General features: G+C 41.5%; 2 protein-coding genes across 2 annotated transcripts in view; both read right to left on the reverse strand.

Moving 5' to 3' along the window:
• Positions 1-12,519, reverse strand: part of LOC311141544 (adhesion G protein-coupled receptor A2-like) — a gene marked incomplete at its 5' end in the record, with an annotated part of 45,264 nt that extends 32,745 nt beyond the window's left edge. The window contains one exon of the mRNA XM_084176904.1: positions 12,275-12,519. Within this exon, the coding sequence (XP_084033030.1) occupies positions 12,275-12,519 (245 nt within the window). The remainder of the gene's footprint in view (positions 1-12,274) is intronic.
• A 7,174-nt stretch (positions 12,520-19,693) lies between these two features.
• Positions 19,694-21,472, reverse strand: part of LOC311141547 (PDZ and LIM domain protein 2-like) — a 62,198-nt gene continuing 60,419 nt past the window's right edge. Inside the window, exon 10 of the mRNA XM_084176907.1 lies at positions 19,694-21,267. Within this exon, the coding sequence (XP_084033033.1) occupies positions 21,069-21,267 (199 nt within the window). The 3' untranslated portion in view covers positions 19,694-21,068. The remainder of the gene's footprint in view (positions 21,268-21,472) is intronic.

The raw sequence follows: 21,472 nt of genomic DNA on the forward strand, positions 1-21,472 counted from the left end.
AGCTATTGGAATTCTCTCTGCTGATAAGATGGCTGTTGGGCGTTTCATTGACATGCTCCCATCTCAACACATACTGACTCACAGATCCAACACAAACCAATGGCACATCTGCTAGCCCTTTTGATAACCCCACACGGCCCACCCCACTCCCAAGATGCATTTACTTGGATGGTGTATACCATGTGTATACCGTACATACGACTAATAAAACTTGAAACTTGAAGATCACAATGTTGGATGGATGGGAGACATTATAACACTCCCATTAGAATCCATATAGACAGTGGTATACAGTAGGGACAGAACCCAGGCCCTACTGCGCCCACGTAGGCAGAGAGCAGCCTCACTGCAGCTGTCTGAGGCATTCCTCTCAGTGCCTGCTGACGGCCAAGGACAGGCATCAATGCCGCCCAGCCTGCCACCCCTTACATCTGCGGCCACTCCTTTGGGTTGGCACTCGCTGGACCAAGGTCATCAGTAACAGGCAACAGTGAAAATAAATGGCAAAAGCATGAATTATAATCAGCCAGACTTATAGACAGCACACTCCCTTCCACTGAAGATTTGTTTTCACCACCTCAGTGCTACAGTGTTGTTGACCATTAGAGACAGAGGCTCCATGGTTCTCCAGGAAATGGGATGTGTAACCTCCCATGTGTAGCTTCTCTATATCCTTCACAAAGTGCAAAACTAGATAACACACACACGGAAGTACGCACGCACGCACGCACACAGACAGACACATTCACAGACACAGACGCAGACGCACACACACACAAACAAACACACACACACATTACCAAAACTATATAGCTACACACAATGGAAAATGTATTCAGCATTTAGTCATAATATTTGGCAAATAAAATACTAATTACCTGGTGGTTAACATTAAAGTACTTTTTATGAAATTATGCTACTGTATCGAAACTATACTATAGGTACAGTCTCTTCCTTGGCTCTCCCCCAGTGTCTGAGGTCTGGTAGGCAAAGAGAGAGGCAGAGACTGGGGAGCAGTCAGCCTCCTGGGCCACATCCCTCTGAACCAGTGGAGGCTTCTCAGAGGAGGAAGAGGAGGACCATCCTACTCAGTGAATTTCAGAAAAATATAAATATAAAAAGTTCTCCTTTTTAGATAACACTATACTAAATATATCCACATCAGCAAATAACTGATTAAAACGCACTGTTTTGCAATGAAGGTCTACAGTACCTTCAATAGCACTCTGTAGGGCAGCACCATGGTGTAGCCGGAGGACAGCTATTTTCCATCCTCCTCTGGGTACATTGACTTCAAAATCAAACCTAGGAGACTCATGGTTCTCAAGCCCTTCCATAGACTTACATAGTAATTATGACAACTTCTGCAATGCTATTTATGTTAGCTAGCTGCCTAAGGCTATCTAACACAGCAAGTCAAGGTAAGATTTCGGTTTTATTAATTTATTGCCACCGGGGCCCACCGATGAAACTGCTAATCTGCTAAACTGCTTGCTGTACTGCGTGATTGTACACATGGATTGGATTGTGGGTTTACTAACGTGTTAGTTTAGTTTGTTGACTAGAACGTTAATATGGTGACAACGATGTAGGCTGTGTAGCTGTTAGCGGTTATGGTGTGAAGGTTTGGCTTCAGAGGTTTTTGCACCTGGTCTCAGACAGCTGTTGTGTTGTCCACAAGCGAAGGGAAAAGGTGAGACGAGGACAGTGCATAGATGCCAGAAATAATTACACTACGAGCAAAGTGATGATGCTGTATGTGGCTGCTTTGAAAGTGAACTATGAGTGCGGGTGATCAGTGTTGTATTAATTCTGCCGATTCTGTTGCAAAACGTTTCTTAAACGCAAGCAAACTGAACAAAACAGGGATGGATCTACCTGAATTTGAATGTGCAAGGAGGTATTGAATGTGTCACTGTCTGTCACCTTGATTACTCCAATTTTCCTCTCGACCTGTGCACCTACGTTGTAAACTTTCATTTGTAGGCTAGGTCGTAGCAACCTCATGATGGGCATAGGGCAAATTTGAGTATCATGCAGTAGCCTAAACCTATTGACATTACATTGAGCTGGGTGAATGGAATATGAATGACAGTCATCCAATATGATGTAATAGAAATCAGGCCATGCTCATTAAAAACAAATCGTCCTCCCTAATCTTAAACGGCACCGACCGACAATGCTCTGAACAGCCTGCCAAACCTGTAGACTTAGCCTCTCCTTCTCTCTTTTCTCCCTCTCCCTCTGTTCTACCGTTTTTCTCTCTCCTCTGCTGTAACTCTTCTCTCTCTTCTCCTTCTTTCTCTCTCTTCTCTACCTCTTCTTTCCCTCTCCCTCTCCCTGCTTTCCCTCGCCTTCACAGCCGTGTGCAATTAGCCCTAAACACAGCCCTGCCCTGCGCAGGCCCACATCTGGAAGGAGTTTAGACATGGCAGTATCCTACCAAGACGGCTAAATATTTAGGTTGAGAGTTACTGTGTGTGGATGAACTCATGATAGAGGGGTGGGGAGGGAGGGCGAGAAAGAGGGAGAGGTAGAGAGAATGAGGGAAAAGATTACTAACTCATGGAGAAAGGCTGGGAATAGAATTGTAACGCTAAACCACTGATAAGTTGCAAGTCAATGAAAAATGTACCAAAGGGCAGCCATTTAAAATATTTTTACATACAGTAATGGAGGATATCCAACGCTATCTGATATACTTTAATCCAACTGACCTAAATTTCCCACACATTACTCAACCAACCCAAAGCCCACAAGGTGTGGTGAGTCACAAGAGGAGGTGACAGTGTTAGGCTCACTGTTTGTTCCTTTATGGTCCACAGGAACAACAAACATCCAACTAATACTTTTAATAAACAAACCCCCGTTGGGATTTCCCATGAGCTGAGGGGCCTCAGCTGGAATGTTCATGGGGGCCAGCTGTTTTGCATTACACGTAGCAGTCAGTCCTGGAAGACCTGGGCCAGGCCTGGTGTCCCCCAGCCCCATAGCCCTGTCCACCGCTGGTAGCATGTAGCCATGGAAACATGGAGCAGGACATTCCTCTAACCTGCCCCAGGAGAGGGCCTGGGTGACAGTGCACCAAATCTGGGGAGGGAATGATGCAGAGCAGGCTAAGGCTGAGCCCCCCTACTGCACCTAGGATACAGTCTGCACAGACTAAGGAATGTCAGGAATAACAGTAATATCAACACAACTTCTCACATTCCACATCTGGAGCTAATGTCATGAGCGAGGATGAGAGCATCAGCGTTCGGAGCAATTCATTTAAAGCTCTCTGGCAAATTACCTTACCAGTCACGTCGTATTTCAGTAAAGAAACGTTAAGGATGGCCTTGGACAGTTTTTCACAAGAGTGTGGGAAGGAATTGTTTGCTCCTAGTACACAGCCTCATAAAAGTGTCACAGTATGCTAAACGTGTAGGAAAACAAATAAAGTGAAATTAGTAGATGCAGGGATGCGATATTATCTTCAATCACCTCCACTGCTGCCACCTAGGCTATTTTTTTAAAATTCTTTCCTCTCCTCTAGTTCTGAGAAATGTGTTCCGCAGATGTTTATGCTGCCTTTATTAAGCAGAAACACAAGGCCCTATAAATGGACCGCTGGCCGCCTTGGGCTCCCTCGGGCATAAATCCTCTGGCTGTACCTCCTTTGCATGCACCAATGGGCCAGTATGAGGTTTTACTGCGCCCATATGCAGGCGAGTGCTGCTCCCACTGGGTCAGAGAGGAGGAGTATTGTGGGATTGTGGAGGAGCAGACTACCTTGGGAAACAGTTCAATCAGCAAAAACATAAAGTGTTCTTTGGAGTCTTTGGTAGCAGCTTCATATGTGTACATATAGCTCAGGAGACTGTGTAGGTGTATCTTATCATACAGCAACTACAATTTCTTAACCGCATATTAAGAACCATTCTCCTCTAGAATGGAGTGGCGGTACTCCCGAGTGGCGCAGTGGTCTAAGGCTAAGGCTGTGCCACTAGAGATCCTGGTTCGAATCCAGGCTCTGTCGTAGCCGGCCGCGACTGGGAGACCCATGGGGCGGCGCACAATTGGCCCAGCGTCGTCCAGGGTAGGAGAGGGAATGGCCGGCAGGGATGTAGCTAAGTTGGTAGAACATGGCGTTTGCAACGCCAGGGTTGTGGGTTCGATTCCCACGGGGGGCCAGTATGAAAAATAAAAAATAATAATGTATGCACTCACTAACTGTAAGTCGCTCTGGATAAGAGCGTCTGCTAAAATGTAAATGTAGGTAGTGTAAGCTCCCTTGACTTAGGGCCTCTTTACACTGTAAAGGGCTTACCATGGATTTGACAATAATTTGCAGGCAGCTCGGAGGTAAGTTAAATTCTGTATTTAATATTACAGTACACCTACTGTAATATAAATACGGTATCAAAGCAAGTACTATGTATTGACAGTATTATACTTTAAAAAAGTAAATGCTACCGTAATCAGAATGAATGAATGAATGGATGAATAAATAAAGGCAATTCATTGAGGGGAGGGGTTTGTATTGACATTGACATTTTACATTTTAGCAGACACTCTTATCCAGAGCGACTTACAGGAGCAATTAGGGTTAAGTGGCTTGCTCAAGGGCACATTGACAGATTTTTCACCTAGTTGGCTAGGGGATTTTAACCCGCGACCTTTCGATTACTCTCCCAATGCTCTTAACCGCTAGTCTACCTACCGCTGTTTCACAGAATTTTACTGTAATTACAAGGGTTTGGTGCAAGCAGGTTGGCTGCTAGGTAAAGTGTTTACACATTACAGCATATTAATTAATATTTTATGTTTTATATCACTTGCACTTCTAGAGGCTTTAACAAAGGCTTCCAAACTGTCAGCGACTACAGGGAAAAAGAGACCAAAAGGACATGGCAAAATGCTCAACCATTTAAGGTGTGGATGAGTGTATATCTGTGTGCGTGTGTGCGTGAGTAGGTGATTTGTGTGCTAAGGTGCGGAGAGTTAATGCAGGTGGTCAGTCCAGTTCAAGTGTTCAGCAGTCTGATCGCTTGTAGATAGAAACTGTCTCTGATGCCTGTTGGTATCAGACCTTGTGCTCCGATACCGTCTGACCGACGGTAAGGAGAGAACAGCTCGTGGCTGGGGTGTGTGGGGTCCTTGAGGATGCTGTGTGCCTTCCTCAGGCACCGTTTCGAGATGTCCTGGATGGGTGGGAGCACGGTCCCAGTGATGTACTGGATCGTCTTCACCACCCATTGGAGGGCCTTGCAGTCGTGGACGGAGCAATTCCCGTACCAGGCCATGATGCAAACGGTCAGGATGCTCTCGATGGTGCAGTATTTGGAGAGGACCTGGGATGGCATGCATTTTTGCTCAGTTAGCCAAATTGAAAATTAAAGGCTTTTAAAATATCCACACATTTGTGAATCATTGCATTAATCAAGTGTGCAAAACTAGGTGTAATATGGTTCAGATGAGAAGCTCTTGTATAGTTTGAATTGCCATCCTTATTTTGTTTGTCTATACTATGGTATTTATGGTATGCTAATAGATGCACTCACACATTAAAGATTACCGTATGCTTCCCATGTCGAAACTGTTCACGCATATATTATGAGAAAATGTTGTGATGTTTTTGTTCACTTTGGTCTTCTGCAGGTTGGTCTGCGCCCCTTTGTTGATGATTGGTCAACAGTACTACTCCTAGTAGGAGTGGGAACATGAAGTGTTTGTTGTCATTCAACGAGAGACGACTAGTTTTCATGCAAATTTTTTCACTTGGGAAATACTGCACTAAACATCTTAACAGATTTCTTGATTTATCTTAGATTAATTTGGACTATTTTGAGGTGTTTCTGGCTAAGTTGTTGTTATTTTTATTTTGTATTTTTAGGGGTATGTTGTTGATACGGTGGCTTAAGAGGGACAAACAACAGTAATATCGCAAATCGGACCTATGAAATGAAAATGGATGGCCCTCCCTTCAGCAAAATATATAAACCCTCCCTGAACGCTTGAAACAAAAAAACAAGTGACCCTCCTTTATAGTGAAAGCATTGCATGAATCTATCATCATATTTGCAGGTCAGAGAAAAATAAGTGCCTTTTATAAACATTTCATGCAATTCTACGTCATTTTACATGTCTGGAGACCTTAGCAGAAGCTCTTTTAATACCACACAAATTACCAAAATTATAGGCTAAAAATGGACAGAGCCTATGCGTTCATCTTATCATATTTCTCCAATACCAAATCAGTGTGTCTTGTTTGCAACGAAACGCTCCCTGTTTGCAAATAATTAAATCTGAGATGTCATTATGAATCTGAGCATGGTACTTTCAAAAGTTAGGCCTACCTTTCCACCCCAGACAGAGTAGGCCTACCGACACAGAAAAATGTAAGCTTTAACTGCTGGCTACTCTTGTTCCGTGGCTTAACCCAACGAGAGAAGGTCACAAGTGTTTCCCTAAAACCTGCCTGGGTTTAAATACTGTATCTTCTATTGTACAGAACGCGAATAGCTTAATCAATTGATAGTGACAGAATTAGATTACTTCCCAAGCAAAGTAAATATTTTTGGCCCCTCGGCTATAGAAGCTGTAGCTCAGCCTCTGAATGTCAAAGAAACGAAACAACGATATCCCCATATGTATCGGAGTCACATCTTTCACCAATTTTCTTTAATAAAAGGTAGGCCTATGGCATACCCTCTCATACTCCCTCAATTCGAGTCCTAGTTTTAACAGCCCTTCACTGACACGGAGGTAGGCTATTTAAATAGTGCATGGTGGGTATAGGAATTGGCTGACAAATCTATGGATAACAACCTATAGCCTATTTTCGTTTGTCAAGCACGTAGGCCTACCTCTTATTTCTTAAATAGGAAGAAATAGGCTCCAACACAAAGCCCTCTTGTTGTTTGTAAAGTCGAATGAAAATGAAGACGGTTTAAATGAATTATACCTTCTCGAATTTGCCTACTTTCAGCACCATGAGCTGTCCAATTCCTAATGATTGTGTCGCGGCTGCTGCTTCAAGTTTCAGCACCACAATAGCTACATTTACACAGGCTTCCCAATTCTGATATTTGCCCAATTATCGGTAAAGATCTAATTGGTCAAAAGACCAATTAGTGGAGAAAGATCAGAATTGGGCTGCCTGTGTAAACACAGCCAAGGTAAGTTACTCGAATCTGGCTTATTGTGAGGTCAATAACTCTGATAAATACATCATGGGCAAGAAACATATTGTTTTTATTAAAATCAATTATAGCAAGATATCAAATTTGACCTCCTTAGAATATCCACTGCAGTGTGTAATGCAGCCCAGTTTTATTTACACCATCCCAGAAGCGCAAAAGACTCGGGAAGGAAGTACATTTTCTTATAAACGTACAGTTGAAGTCGGAAGTTTACATACACTTAGGTTGGAGTCATTAAAACTAGTTTTTCAACCACTCCACACATTTCTTGTTAACAAACTATAGTTTTGGCAAGTCGGTTAGGACATCTACTCTGTGCATGACACAAGTAATTTTTCCAACAATTGTTTACAGACAGATTATTTCACTTATAATTCACTGTATCACAATTCCAGTGGGTCAGAAGTTTACATCCACTAAGTTGACTGTGCCTTTAAACAGCTTGGAAAATTCCAGAAAATGATGTCATGGCTTTTGAAGCTTCTGATAGGCTAATTGACATCATTTTAGTCAATTGGAGGTGTACCTGTGGATGTATTTCAAGGCAGACCTTCAAATTTAGTGCCTCTTTGCTTGACATCATGGGAAAATCAAAAGAAATCAGCCAAAATTGTAGACCTCCACAAGTCTGGCTCATCCTTGGGGGCAATTTCCAAACCCCTGAAGGTACCACGTTCATCTGTACAAACAATAGTACGCAAGTATAAACACCATGGGACCATGCAGCCATCATACCGCTCTGGAAGGAGATGCGTTCTGTCTCCTAGAGATTAACGTACTTTGGTGCGAAAAGTGCAAATCAATCCCAGAACAACAGCAAAGGACCTTGTGAAGATGCTGGAGGAAACCGGTACAAAAGTATGTATATCCACAGTAAAACGAGTCCTATATCGACATAACCTGAAAGTCTGCTCGGCAAGGAAAAAGCCACTGCTCCAAAAACGCCATAAAAAAGCCAGACTACGGTTTGCAACTGCACAGAGAAATGGTCTGGTCTGATGAAACAAAAATAGAACTGTTTGGTCATAATGACCATCGTTATGTTTGGAGGAAAAAGGGGATATCTTGCAAGCCGAAGAACACCATCCTAACCGTGAAGCACGGGGTTGGCAGCATGATACTGTGGGGGTGCTTTGTTGCAGGAGAGACTGGTGCACTTCACAAAATAGATGGCATCATGAGGAAGGAAAATGATGTGTATACATTGAAGCAACATCTCAAGACATCAGTCAGGAAGTTAAAGCTTGGTCGCAAATGGGTCTTCCAAATGGACAATGTCCCCAAGCATACTTCCAAAGTTGTGCCAAAATGGCTTAAGGACAACAAAGTCAAGGTATTGGAGTGGCCATCACAAAGCCCTGACCTCAATCTTATAGAAAATGTGTGGGCAGAACTGAAAAGTGTGTGCGAGCAAGGAGGCCTACAAACCTGACTCAGTTACACCTGCTCTGTCAGGAGGAATGGGCCAAAATTCATCCAACCTATTGTGGGAAGCGTGTGGAAGGCTACCCGAATCATTTGACCCAAGTTAAACCATTTAAAGGCAATGCTACCAAATACTAATTGAGTGTATGTAAACTTGGGAATGTGATGAAAAAATAAATAAATCATTCTCTCTACTATTATTCTGACATTTCAAATTCTTAAAATAAAGTGGTGATTCTAACTGACCTAAGACATGGCATTTTTACTAGGATTAAATGTCTGGAATTGTGAAAAACTGAGTTTAAATGTATTTGGCTAAGGTGTATGTAAACTTCCGACTTCAACTGTAACTCCAAACTAAGTTTCCCCTAGTAAATTGAAATAAATTTGCCAAAATTATATAATTACTCCTGTCTATACAACAAAACAAAAAACATTCAAAATACTTCACTAGAGAGCATGACTTAGCCATAGAGGATCTTTATCTCCTTTAAAAAAATTGCTGTGGATTGTTTCAAATCACAAGCATGTAGGCCTACGCCTAGTTGGGAAGCCCACAATTTGGGCAGCGTGCATGGCAATAGGCCTAGCTGATTATTGAGTTGCGGCTGTCAGAGAAAAGCAATATGTGTGAAGATAATGTGTCTTGAGTATAATTTAAACATTTGAGACAAGAAGAAGGGGATGGGTGTGTGGGTAAGATATAGACATGTTTCTCTCCAGAATGAGCTCAGCTCTTCCACCCATTGTTGCACATTCATTGTTTCATTGTGTGAACTGTTTGCCCTTTGATTGTTTATTTTTTATAAATTCCCCATTACATATGTCACCAGTAGTACATTTACATTTACTCCCTGTCATTTGGTACATTCATTTCAGTTAATGTATGTATTAATTAGGCCTACAGTAATTAACCGTTCTCATTCTCAGAGTGGAAACGTTGTTTGCGGAGTTCACAACCTGCTACACTTGTGAGAAACAAGTTTTGGTTTATTTCATACAATCATTTAGACCTACGATTAAAAATAAAAAAAATAAAACATTGTTTGGAGGGCTCCATGTGAGCAATGAGCATGTGTCTGGTTTCTCTGTCCTGTTAATGTTGACGGAGCGCGCGCCTGAGCACGCATAGAAGTACCTGGCCTGCTGCATGCAAATGTAGGAACGTGCCCATTTGGGGATGTCTGATTTCTGATTGTCTTCACTCACCACCACTAATAAGCTGAGCTTCTAAGTCATTTTTTCTTCACCTCACACAGTAAGTCATCAAAGTCATATATAAATTTTTACATCCATTGCTAATGATAATAGTTCCTCACAGTAGCCTATTTGAAAAATCTTTCCAACACTCTACCCCTCGATAATCACCAATCCTTGGTGTGAAAGAGCAAAATGCAATGCTCTGATGATCCCATATATCCAGTGGAAACGTGATAAAATACCTGAACACTTTTCTCACAGCAGTGTGCGCGGGAAACTCGAGGGCCCGGATCAGGCTAGTTGATACAATGTTGCAAGTTCACTAGCGACAGCTTCGGGCTGGACCCAGTTGATTGATTTGATACAAAAATTACACTTCACTAGCAATAGCTAGTCAAGACAGATAGAAAGGGAGGCAGACAGGTGGAGTAGAGAGATGAATGCGATTGAAAGAAACTGCATTTTCATCAGGATATTTTCTAATGTTTTTATTTGTCAGCTTTATGTATTTTTACAATGGAAGTTATAGGACTACTGCTGCATTGGCCTATAGACTATCTCTGAAATCCATGCGCTCATTTCTTTAGCCACCAATGGCTCATGCTGTATCAATGTCTCCATAAGGCAGGGGCTGATGCTTTCGCATTAGTTGAATTTCATCATTTTAATTCATATTTTTATGATTAACCACATGGCAATGATTTTGAGAAATGGAAACATTATTGTTGTAATGAAACTGTTCCACGAAAATGTGCATATGAAAATCATAAATGGCACACAGATAGGTAGAAATGGCTATGAATCATTTGGTTGAGACCACACTAAATAGCCTATACGCACACTTGATATTGCGCGCCCAGCTGAGAATCAGAGATGAGGGGTGGCATTGGGCACACATCGATATATTGTATATATAGCCTAATAAGGAACTAATTCTAAAATACTGAGAAATCTAGGTATTTCATAAATTACAAATTACATGACCCTCCCCTGGACTAGATGTAAAATAAATACCATCCCCCATTTTCCTCAAGGTCCCCATTCTGTACATTTCTAACAATCCCTTAGGGAGTATGAGAGCATAGATGGTCCCTTCGCCTAGTTCTGCTAGGAGCAAACCAAACCTATGTATGTGAACGCCTTAAGCAGGCCACACCACATCCAAGGCTAGTGTAAAATGAAAAGTTGCAAATCTGATGTTGAAGAGAGATGGATCTCACTAGACATATTTTACTAATGTAAATCCACCCTTGTTGGTGAATAGACACATCAATCATAACAATTAAGATTGTCTGCCATACATGAATAGTCTATCAGACTAACAGTGATACAGGATGATTGAAGTGTCAGAAGACAGTGCTAGGTCTCACCATGGGCCGGTCGGCTGGACAACGGTCGGTCAGGCAGCCTTCCTTCCTGAATAGAAGGCGATTGTGAGGCGGCTGCCTGAGATTGCTGGGATGTTATGGTATTAAAGGAAGGAGCCAAGCCGCCATTAAAGCATAGAGAGGGAGGATAAAAAGAGAAGAAATGTGTTTCTGTTTATCCTTGTTTAGCAAGGCCAAGTCAGCTGGATTGTGGGGTGGGTGTGGGGAGCGAGGAGGGAGGAGGACACTGAACCCCAGTGTGTTTCCTTGTGTCAGAAGCAGATTTAAAGTGACAGAGTTGTGACAAAGGGGCAGGGCCAGGTGATGGCTTTACTTCACAAAGTCTTCCGTCAGGAACCACACCAGTCCAGACCAGACCAGACTCCCTACATTGTGCTTTTTAGAGACACAACTGACATTGGACTTGAGCTTTCAGCTCACGTAGTCTGTTACTATGCCACTGTATAAACTTCTGGTCTTCATTGGCCAAAACCCTGTCCATTACCTCAGGTAGTCTATAAATACCATCATAACTGAGACTGCAAGGTCAGGTTTGGAGGGTTTATCAGCATATGCAATGCATAAAGTGTTCAAATGTTCATGAAGTCAAGAGTCCAGCAACTATTAACAGTGGATACTGCCATAGCATGTGAACTGTAGGCTATAATGTATTTTCTCCATGTGTATATTCAGTTATAATCAGTGTATAACACTGTTAAGATGTATTGGATATCACCATGTGCCACAACTTCAACTATCCCCAACCTCCAAGGTAGAGATTTCCCATAATCCATTTTACACGTTGGCACTTTGCCCCTTCCTCTAGAATTATTTCCTAAAATGCTTTTTCTCTTACTCAGTTCTGGACTATAATAAAGCCCAAAATAGTTTCTCAATGATGAACATGTAGGCCTATCAACATTATGTTATGTATAATCTACATCATGCTAGTGATACATCAGTCTACAGTGTTTGGAATTTTGGTTTGGACACTCATGAGGCCCAGGCACCATCTCGTCGGTCAATGTTTGGATCAACACATTTTTTATTTTAAACTCACAGTTTTAAGCGGTAAAAAAAGTAATAAGTTTGACTTACAAAGTAACGGTCCTGTTCGGTAGCAGGCCGGGCTCTGGAGTTTCAGAAAGTTCTTCGCTACCGCAGCTGACTCTTTTCCGAACCGCCTGAGTGGCGTGGGCTTTGGAGCGTTCACCTGTACAGCTGCAGCCGCTAGTGATGAGCCCAGGGCAAGCTTGAGTGAGCCTCGACTCAGAGACAGACAGCAGGACCAGCATCAGCAACAGACGCTCCAGGAGCGGAATGCCAACGCCGGGCACAATCATTGTCTTTATCAGTCGCACCTCAGCTGCCCCCTGTCATCCCATTTCTCCACCACGAAGGTTCCTGGGGCGATGACAGGAAGATAACAGTTTTTATTATTATTATTATTATTATTATTATTATTATTATTTATTTTTACAAATGTGTGACAAATTGCTAATTTCCGTTTTAATTCAAATTCAAAGATGCTCGAAACTTACTAGTCATAAGGCATTCCCAGTATTTGGCACTCCCGATATTCTAGCTTCCCATTATGTCATGGCAAATTCGTGCGCGCATAGTCCTATGTGGCTTTCAATTTTGAGAAAATCCCGGCAAAACTCACTCCGTTCAGTTGTCCTGAACTAAAACTACTCGAAATGTGAAGATTCGAGATGAAGATAAAGTATTTGTCCAATTGTCCGTCACTTTGTATCTCCTTGAGACGCACTTCAACGCTTCAACGCTGGGTTTGATTGTCACAAACAGAATACATATCCAAACTCCGTTATTTCAGTGGTTTTAATCAAATTCCAAACGCAATTGAATAATATCTGCTGCCCTCCACAGTTTAAATTTAATTCATAGATTTAGAAATGAGTTTGCACGATGTTCTGAAGATTTCTCCGGGTGTCAACTTCAATTAAACTTTATCTGAAAGTAACTGAGTTAATTTGGAAGACGAAAGACCGGTCCTGATCGGCTACTCTTTATTCCAAAAATCTAGCGGTTTTGCATGCCACTCTGTCACACTCAAATTCAGTTACTACCCCAAGTGCGCGCATTCTGTCGCCTGCCACGCGCTGATACGCTGGGTCCTAGCGCAGATTGTTTTGGAAGTTTCACTTGGTTGCTCCCCAAAAATGTTTGCATCGGTAGCCAGCCTTAATGTCTATGGTAGCCAGCCTACAGTCTGTCTGAAAGTAGATCTGCAATTGAAGGGGGTGCACTGTGCACATCTGACATTTTTTAACATATCTAGGCCTACAGATGACATGAAATTACACTGCGCAAAGGACATTTTCATGTGCCATAAATTGACATTTGTAAAGAAGAGTTCAATTGATAACTGTAACATCAATATAATATCAATAGTCATAGACAAGCCTTTATTTAATTAACAATGACAATTTATATTTTCATTTTATTGATACAATATTCACACATCACTTTTAGGCTACTTCAAATACTTAATTAATTACCATATCCTGCAGTGTAGCTTACTCTGAAGTACAGCATAAATGCAATATTTTGTCTTTAAAAGTAGATATACAGTATTGGTTATCAGGTGATGAATAGAAACTTGCAAATGACCCCAAATGTACAAGTGGCTCTTTGACTGACCACAGTCTCTTAATAATAATGCATTTGATTATGCATGATCCCCTGTTGCTGGAATATTTTTGCCAGTAGAGGTAATATTTCTTCAAGCCAACATCCAGGGATTTGCCTTGCTGCTGGATTTCAACACATGCAGTAAGAAGAAGTTGGCCATTCATATGTATCTTCCCATACCAATCTTTGGGCACTAGGACCCATTTGCAAGTTTCCCATGGACTTCAATCCACCCAAGAGCTTGTGTGTGACCAGGTTTATAGAAGACTGGAAAAGGTCTTGGCTTCAATGAGCACATGGGTTGTGACAGCAAAAGAAAGTCAGTGAACCTCTAAAAGTTCCTTATTGATAGATGATTTTGACATTTTTCTTATGTCACAAGAGGGTTTTCTGAACTTTAGCTTTTGCCCATCAGGAGAGATCAGATTCACATAAATCAACTTCTCCCAGCTCTAGGAAGAATGTAGTGAGGCCATAATGTTATGAGGGCTGAAGCTATCATGTTAGAAGCTGAGGTCACAGCTTGAGGAGTTTAAATCAGCCTTTCTCGATGGGTCAGCTCATTAAGGTCACTGCTTCAGCAGGACCTTGTCCTGTTGGTGCAGGGGCCAGGGTCACTGTCTAGTTTGATTCAGAGGTCTATACATGACTGGATATTTGCAACTGAAATAACATGTTGAGTGAACATTGCTTTTATTGCAAATATTATTCTCTTAGTGAATTGTATAGCATTGTGTTTAGAGAGTTTTACACGTTAATACCTGTCCTGCTACTGCCAATTGCCTGTTGCTATAGCAAGCATTATTATGGTGCCTTATTCATGAGCCACTGTATGCTTTAAACAACAATAATGAAGAAAAAAAAGGTAGCGAGCAAGCACTAGTACTTACTACACTACTGGTCACTGAAATAGATGGGCCCTTTTACTTCCAGTGAGCAGTTGTGATTTAGTTCATGGAACTGATTTCATAACATTACGACCCCAACTAATGCTTATGCCCATCACTAATGAAAGTGTCTGCTTTACCTCATTATCCAAATGAGTGTAAGGACCACAGTGATCACCCATCTAAAGAAAGATGCATCATTTTTATGTCGGTGAATGTATAGTTAAAAAGTTACAGCTAAATGTCAGTAAAAACATTTTCCAGTTGCTTTCAAGGTAGACTATATCAGGTTGTACAGTGATGGTTATTGATCCTGATGAGTTGACATCGAGATTCCATGGCAATGCCATTACAATTCCTCCAACTCTAAAATGTATTTTTTGCTGAGAGCAAAGAATAAAATTAGATACAACCTGGTAAGACCTTTTGTATCCCAAAGCAATTTTGAACACTCCAAGAAAAACATTCAACTTCCTACAGGCATCCATTTCAACAAGTCTGTCTTTGTCTTTAAAAAATCCCAACAGTGCTGCCCTCTACACATTTCTGTTTAAAAATACTTTCTGTTATATGAGAGGCAGGGGAGGAATGAAACTTTAGCGTTTCAAATCTGGAGTTCATTTTGAAATATGAAAAGGTGAACCAGGAGAGTATTTGAAAGGGGTCTTGGTGCAATTGGGGGTGACATGTATTCACAGACATATCCAAAAGGCAGGCACCTCAAGTCATGCTAGCATGCCTGGTCGTACAATGGTGCAGTGTGCTCTGACCCACCCTGCAGACCCCCGGTTTGTTATTCCTGTATGTGATACTGTACACTGGAGCAGGCTGAGAGAGACAGCATGATTTCTTAAGGAAACCAGAAAGAGTGGATGGGTGCCTGCTCAGCGATGAAACAGAGCGCTATTTATCCAAGCCGTTCAATAAGGCTTCAAGAACAACACCCCCCTCCAACTCCCGCTCCCCGCTCCCCAGCCCCCAAATCTCTCTCATCTGGAGAGCACAGTTTCACGTCCCAAACAGCACATTACATTAAATTGTACTTAATGGCATCCAGACAAACTTTAATGTCGTTCCAAGATTCTCTCTGCATACCCCAACCCCCATTGCAATCTCTCCCTCTCTCCGTTCCACATCTGGACTCCATTCCAGGTGGAATATGGTAAGAGGGGGAATGGAGGGAAGGAAAGGTACCAGCTGAAGATCTGAGGAGAGAAGAGTGAGATTCAGTGTTGAAAGAGGTTGGGTGGAAGTGACGTCAGGGTGTGGAGTAGGAATGTGATGATCCCTCTTGGGCATTTCCACTGGCTCTTCCCAACCTCACATTACACAAGTACAACGAGCACTGTCGTCTTCAAAGAGGCTAACACAATCACAAGTTTCTAAAGACGTAATGAAACTAGTTTACTTGTTACAGTATCTTCAAGAAAATAAGGCACAACTCATCTTAGCATTACTAACAGTGGTAGCAAAACTCCAATAGTGAGGAAACCATTACAGTGTAATACTAAATACAAACTACTAGACTACTCCAGTACTGTATCATCATGTCTGATGTTGTTCCTTTCTTGAGGAAGCTATGACATCTAGTGGTGAATTCAATAACAGCATTGAGGCTGCTGTTAGATATTACTTGTCAGATATTACTGCACTGTCGGGGGCTAGAAGCACAAGCATTTCGCTACACCCACAATAACATCTGCTAAACACGTGTATGTGACAAATAACATTTTATTTTATTTGATGGCTGACTTCCATGCCAAACCCACAGGAACCACACCCATATATCCTCAACCTAGACCACTGAATCTGTGAGATTATATTTGTTGCTAAAACCAATACATATTAATACTTCAAATGTCTTTATAACCACTATCTATTACATAACTTTATGGTGGACATCTCATCATTGTCTGCCTTAAAGTTATTGTGCGAAAAATAATGGGTAAAAAAGTATAATACAGTAGCCTACAGTACTTGAATGTATTGGATTGTATACATTTTTGTGACGCTGTTGTTCTTTTAAAGTTATTTACTTAATTGTTTTTTATAACTCCTACTACACAGAATCACCATACTGTGTTGTAAACTCCAGTACAATACATACCAAAGATGATATGTTGGACAGCCTCAGTACTATGCAAAAACCTAACTGTGACATGTCCCCCTTCTGGAGGAAAGATAAAACAGCAGTACCTGTGAAAAACAGTCCTAAGAATAAATGACCATAGCTGCAGGAAGTAGAAAAACATAATAATAATATATTATTACAAAATAAAATAATAAAATAAAATGTTTTTCACAAAAGTAGTGCACTGGGCCTTTACTAGTATTAGCGGACCGATATAGATGTCTGAAGCTCGGCAAAAACTATTTTTCAGCATCTCTGCTTTGGCAAAAAAGGTAGTTGTATAATTAAGAACAGTATCTTGCAGGATTCAATAGTTGGAATTGTAAAAGTTGTTGCCCTGTCCCTTTCTCTGCTATTGTCATTCTAATGGAATCCAGAAAGAATAAAACCCTGTCCTCAAACATTTACATCAAAAGGTGCAAAGTTATGGGCAAAGACACAAAACATCCACATCAAATTAAATATTTTTCTTGATCAAATAATATGGAAAACAACCACTTTTTGTGCAGTATTAATTTACCATCCTTACAAACCACTTAATGTAAATGTACATGACTGTATTGTACACAGGCTGGTCATCTAGGTTTGTACCTGTAGACTGTCCATCACCATGAAGAAAAACAATGCACAATACAGTAATTGAGTACATTGAGACATCAAGTTGACCGTGATGATGTGGCTCAGTTGGTAGAGCATGGCGCTAGCAATGCTAGGGTTGTGGGTTTGATTCCCACAGGGGACCAGTATCAAAATGTATTCACTCACTACTGTAAGTTGCTCTGTATAAGAGTGTCTACTGAAAAGGAGTGATTAGACCATTTCACTTTCATATAGAAATAAGTTGCATTTGCAAAGTATTTCAAGAAACTGGAAAACATATTCAACAAGTATTATCAGATTAACTGTTTTGTACAGATAATTAACTACTTCCCGTGGCTATGTAAATGACAGACTGAGCAGTTTCTGTGTTCACAGTGCCCAAAGGAGTGCTTTAAAGCTTACTGCCTTCAAGTCTCAGCCATGGGATCATAAAAGCCTATATTTTATTTTGACTCACTGAGATGTACCTTTTTATTTGAGGAAAGGTAATATGTCTGTTTCCATTAGATTTGCATCACTTTTCATATATAATCACAATTACTTGGCCACATGGTTCATGCAAAAGGTCTAAGGATATCAGAGTCTACATACAGTGAGGGAAAAAAGTATTTGATCCCCTGCTGATTTTGTACATTTGCCCACTGACAAAGACATGATCAGTCTATAATTTTAATGGTAGGTTTATTTGAACAGTGAGAGACAGAATAACAACAACAAAAATCCAGAAAAACACATTTAAATTTTTTTATGAATTGATTTGCATTTTAATGAGGGAAATAAGTATTTGACCCCCTCTCAATCAGAAAGATTTCTGGCTTCCAGGTGTCTTTTATACAGGTAACGAGCTGAGATTAGGAGCACACTCTTAAAGGGAGTGCTCCTAATCTCAGTTTGTTACCTGTATAAAAGACACCTGTCCACAGAAGCAATCAATCAATCAGATTCTAAACTGTCCACCATGGCCAAGACCAAAGAGCTCTCCAAGGATGTCAGGGACAAGATTGTAGACCTACACAAGGCTGGAATGGGCTGCAAGACCATCGCCAAGCAGCTTGGTGAGAAGGTGACAACAGTTCGTGCGATTATTCGCCAATGGAAGAAACACAAAATAACTGTCAATCTCCCTCGGCCTGGGGCTCCATGCAAGATCTCACCTCGTGGAGTTACAATGATCATGAGAACGGTGAGGAATCAGCCCAGAACTACACGGGAGGATCTTGTCAATGATCTCAAGGCAGCTGGGACCATAGTCACCAAGAAAACAATTGGTAACACACTACGCTGTGAAGGACTGAAATCCTGCAGCGCCCGCAAGGTCCCCCTGCTCAAGAAAGCACATATACAGGGCCGTCTGAAGTTTGCCAATGAACATCTGAATGATTCATAGGAGAACTGGGTGAAAGTGGTGGTCAGATGAGACCAAAATCGAGCTCTGTTTGGAGGAGGAGGAATGCTGCCTATGACCCCAAGAACACCATCCCCACCGTCAAACAAGGAGGTGGAAACATTATGCTTTGGGGGTGTTTTTCTGCTAAGGGGACAGGACAACTTCACCGCATCAAAGGGACGATGGACGGGGCCATGTACCGTCAAATCTTGGGTGAGAACCTCCTTCCCTCAGCCAGGGCATTGAAAATGGGTCGTGAATGGGTATTCCAGCATGACAATGACCCAAAACACACGGCCAGAGGCAACAAAGGAGTGGCTCAAGAAGAAGCACATTAAGGTCCTGGAGTGGCCTAGCCAGTCTCCAGACCTTAATCCCATAGAAAATCTGTGGAGGGAGCTGAAGGTTCGAGTTGCCAAACGTCAGCCTCGAAACCTTAATGACTTGGAGAAGATCTGCAAAGAGGAGTGGAACAAAATCCTTCCTGAGATGTGTGCAAACCTGGTGGACAACTACAAGGAACGTCTGACCTCTGTGATTGCCACCAAGTCCTAAGTCATGTTTTGCAGAGCGGTCAAATACTTATTTCCCTCATTAAAATACAAATCAATTTATAACATTTTTGACATGCGTTTGTCTGGATTTTCTTGTTGTTATTCTGTCTCTCACTGTTCAAATAAACCTACTATTAAAATTATAGACTGATCATGTCTTTGTCAGTGGGCAAACATACAAAATCAGCAGGGGATCAAATACTTTTTTCCCTCACTGTACATGACATATTTAAGAAATCGTACAAGCATGAGATCCATTTTAGGATCTGTAGGTAACACAAATGACCAATTCAACTCAAAACACATTTTCAAGAGCATCAAAGATACAATTTATTCTTACAAAACATCATGTGGAAAAAATCTGCTCATCACCAAGTCACAGAGAATAGAAGACCTACTTCCAATAAGTTTTTATATATTCAGAATGTTGTTCCCAATACAGCCAGGTTATAGCACAAATGAACATGACTGTGTCCAGGATGATTTCCCTGGTAAAGACACAGAGGTGGCACCAGTAGGCCAGATGTACCCATCTATAGGATGAGGTGAATGGGCCCACATGGTGTTTATTGTCCAGGGAACTGGAAGGTTTAGCCAACATTACATACTTTTCAACAACATAAGCTGTTGATGGTACAATTGCATAGCATAGCTAACTGTACAAAAGGCCAATATACATGTAGTTCCCCCTTACCCCTTATATATTCTTCTAAAATGAGTAACCTTCATTTGATGTGTTTTCATGAAGTGTGACACTGTGTCTTTCTCTGGGTGTTGCTGTGAAGAAACGGAATATACAGCAATAGCATCAGCAAACGTCTTCACACTAAAAAAGTACTACAAATCATGCAATCCTGTGCACACACATGCCATCAGACGTCGTATGATATGGTACTCTATATTGTTCTATAAAATAAACATTTACAAAAATGTTATTATTTATATATCACATCTTTATATTCCCTTATTTAAAAAAAGCAATAAAGCAAATAAGTATTTCATCATTCCAACTAAATTGATGTGCTACCAAAAGGCAAAAGGAAACCCAACAGGCTTGGCTTGGCATTCTAAAGATAAATCCACTAAAACCTTTTAATAGTGATACCAATAGCAGGGGGAAATGGCAGCAACGCAGGCACTTAAACCATCACTTCAAAAGGAATGATCGGAACTCTTGCTCAAGTTGAATCACACATACACACGCAAGCACACACACAAATACACACAACCACAAATACAGTACAAACTTTGACGTAGATGAACTTTCACCCTTTGTAATTTATGTCTTCTTTCTTTCAAATGCCTTGTAATTCAAATGAAGAGTTTGTTTCCCTTCCTCCAAATGGGTCAGCAGGAGATTCAATGCGGTTTAAAGGATAAATGTTACGCTCTGTCATTGATCTGATTCATACACCAGTCCTGTTGTGTAATAGGTTGGTGTAAATGTGGCAGGCATAGCCCACTAAGTTGTCTGAATGAGATACAGCTGTACATTAGCGATAACAATACACCTATAAGGGCTAAACCGGGAGGGCCTGGGAAAACAAAACCTCATAGTAATTGAATGATAAAACTGCAGAGTATAGTTAAATGCTATAGAAATGGCACAACCTCTGGTGTGTTGGCCCCCCCACTCCCGTTCCCCAGCCCATGGTCTATTGCTGTAAGTCAGTGAGCTTCAGTGGTGGGGTGAGATGGTGGCACGGGGGGCAGTGCCAAGGCCCTGGTAATTCTCACGGGCATGCTTCTCACAGAACATCTCCTCTCCCACCCAGAAGTGACCTCGCATCTTCAGGTTGAGACCGCACTCTGGTGTAGCACAGGTGTAGCACTCTGGGTGGCGGAAGCGGTCGTCCATGATGCGCACCGCCTGTGTACTGCAGACAGATGGACACAGTCATACTCAACACAAACATTGTTCCTGCATATTTTAATCTTTGTACATTACGTACACAAACACTGTAGGAAGGCTTATTAATTCAGCTCCTCTGTATTTATGAGGAATAACCTGCACCTTAGGGCAAGGTATCATTGTCAGGGCTTGTATTTGTCAGCAGCTTCTTATTACTTATTATTTGTCAT

Source organism: Coregonus lavaretus (genome assembly GCF_964263955.1).
Source record: "Coregonus lavaretus genome assembly, chromosome: 14".
Taxonomy (NCBI): domain Eukaryota; kingdom Metazoa; phylum Chordata; class Actinopteri; order Salmoniformes; family Salmonidae; genus Coregonus; species Coregonus lavaretus.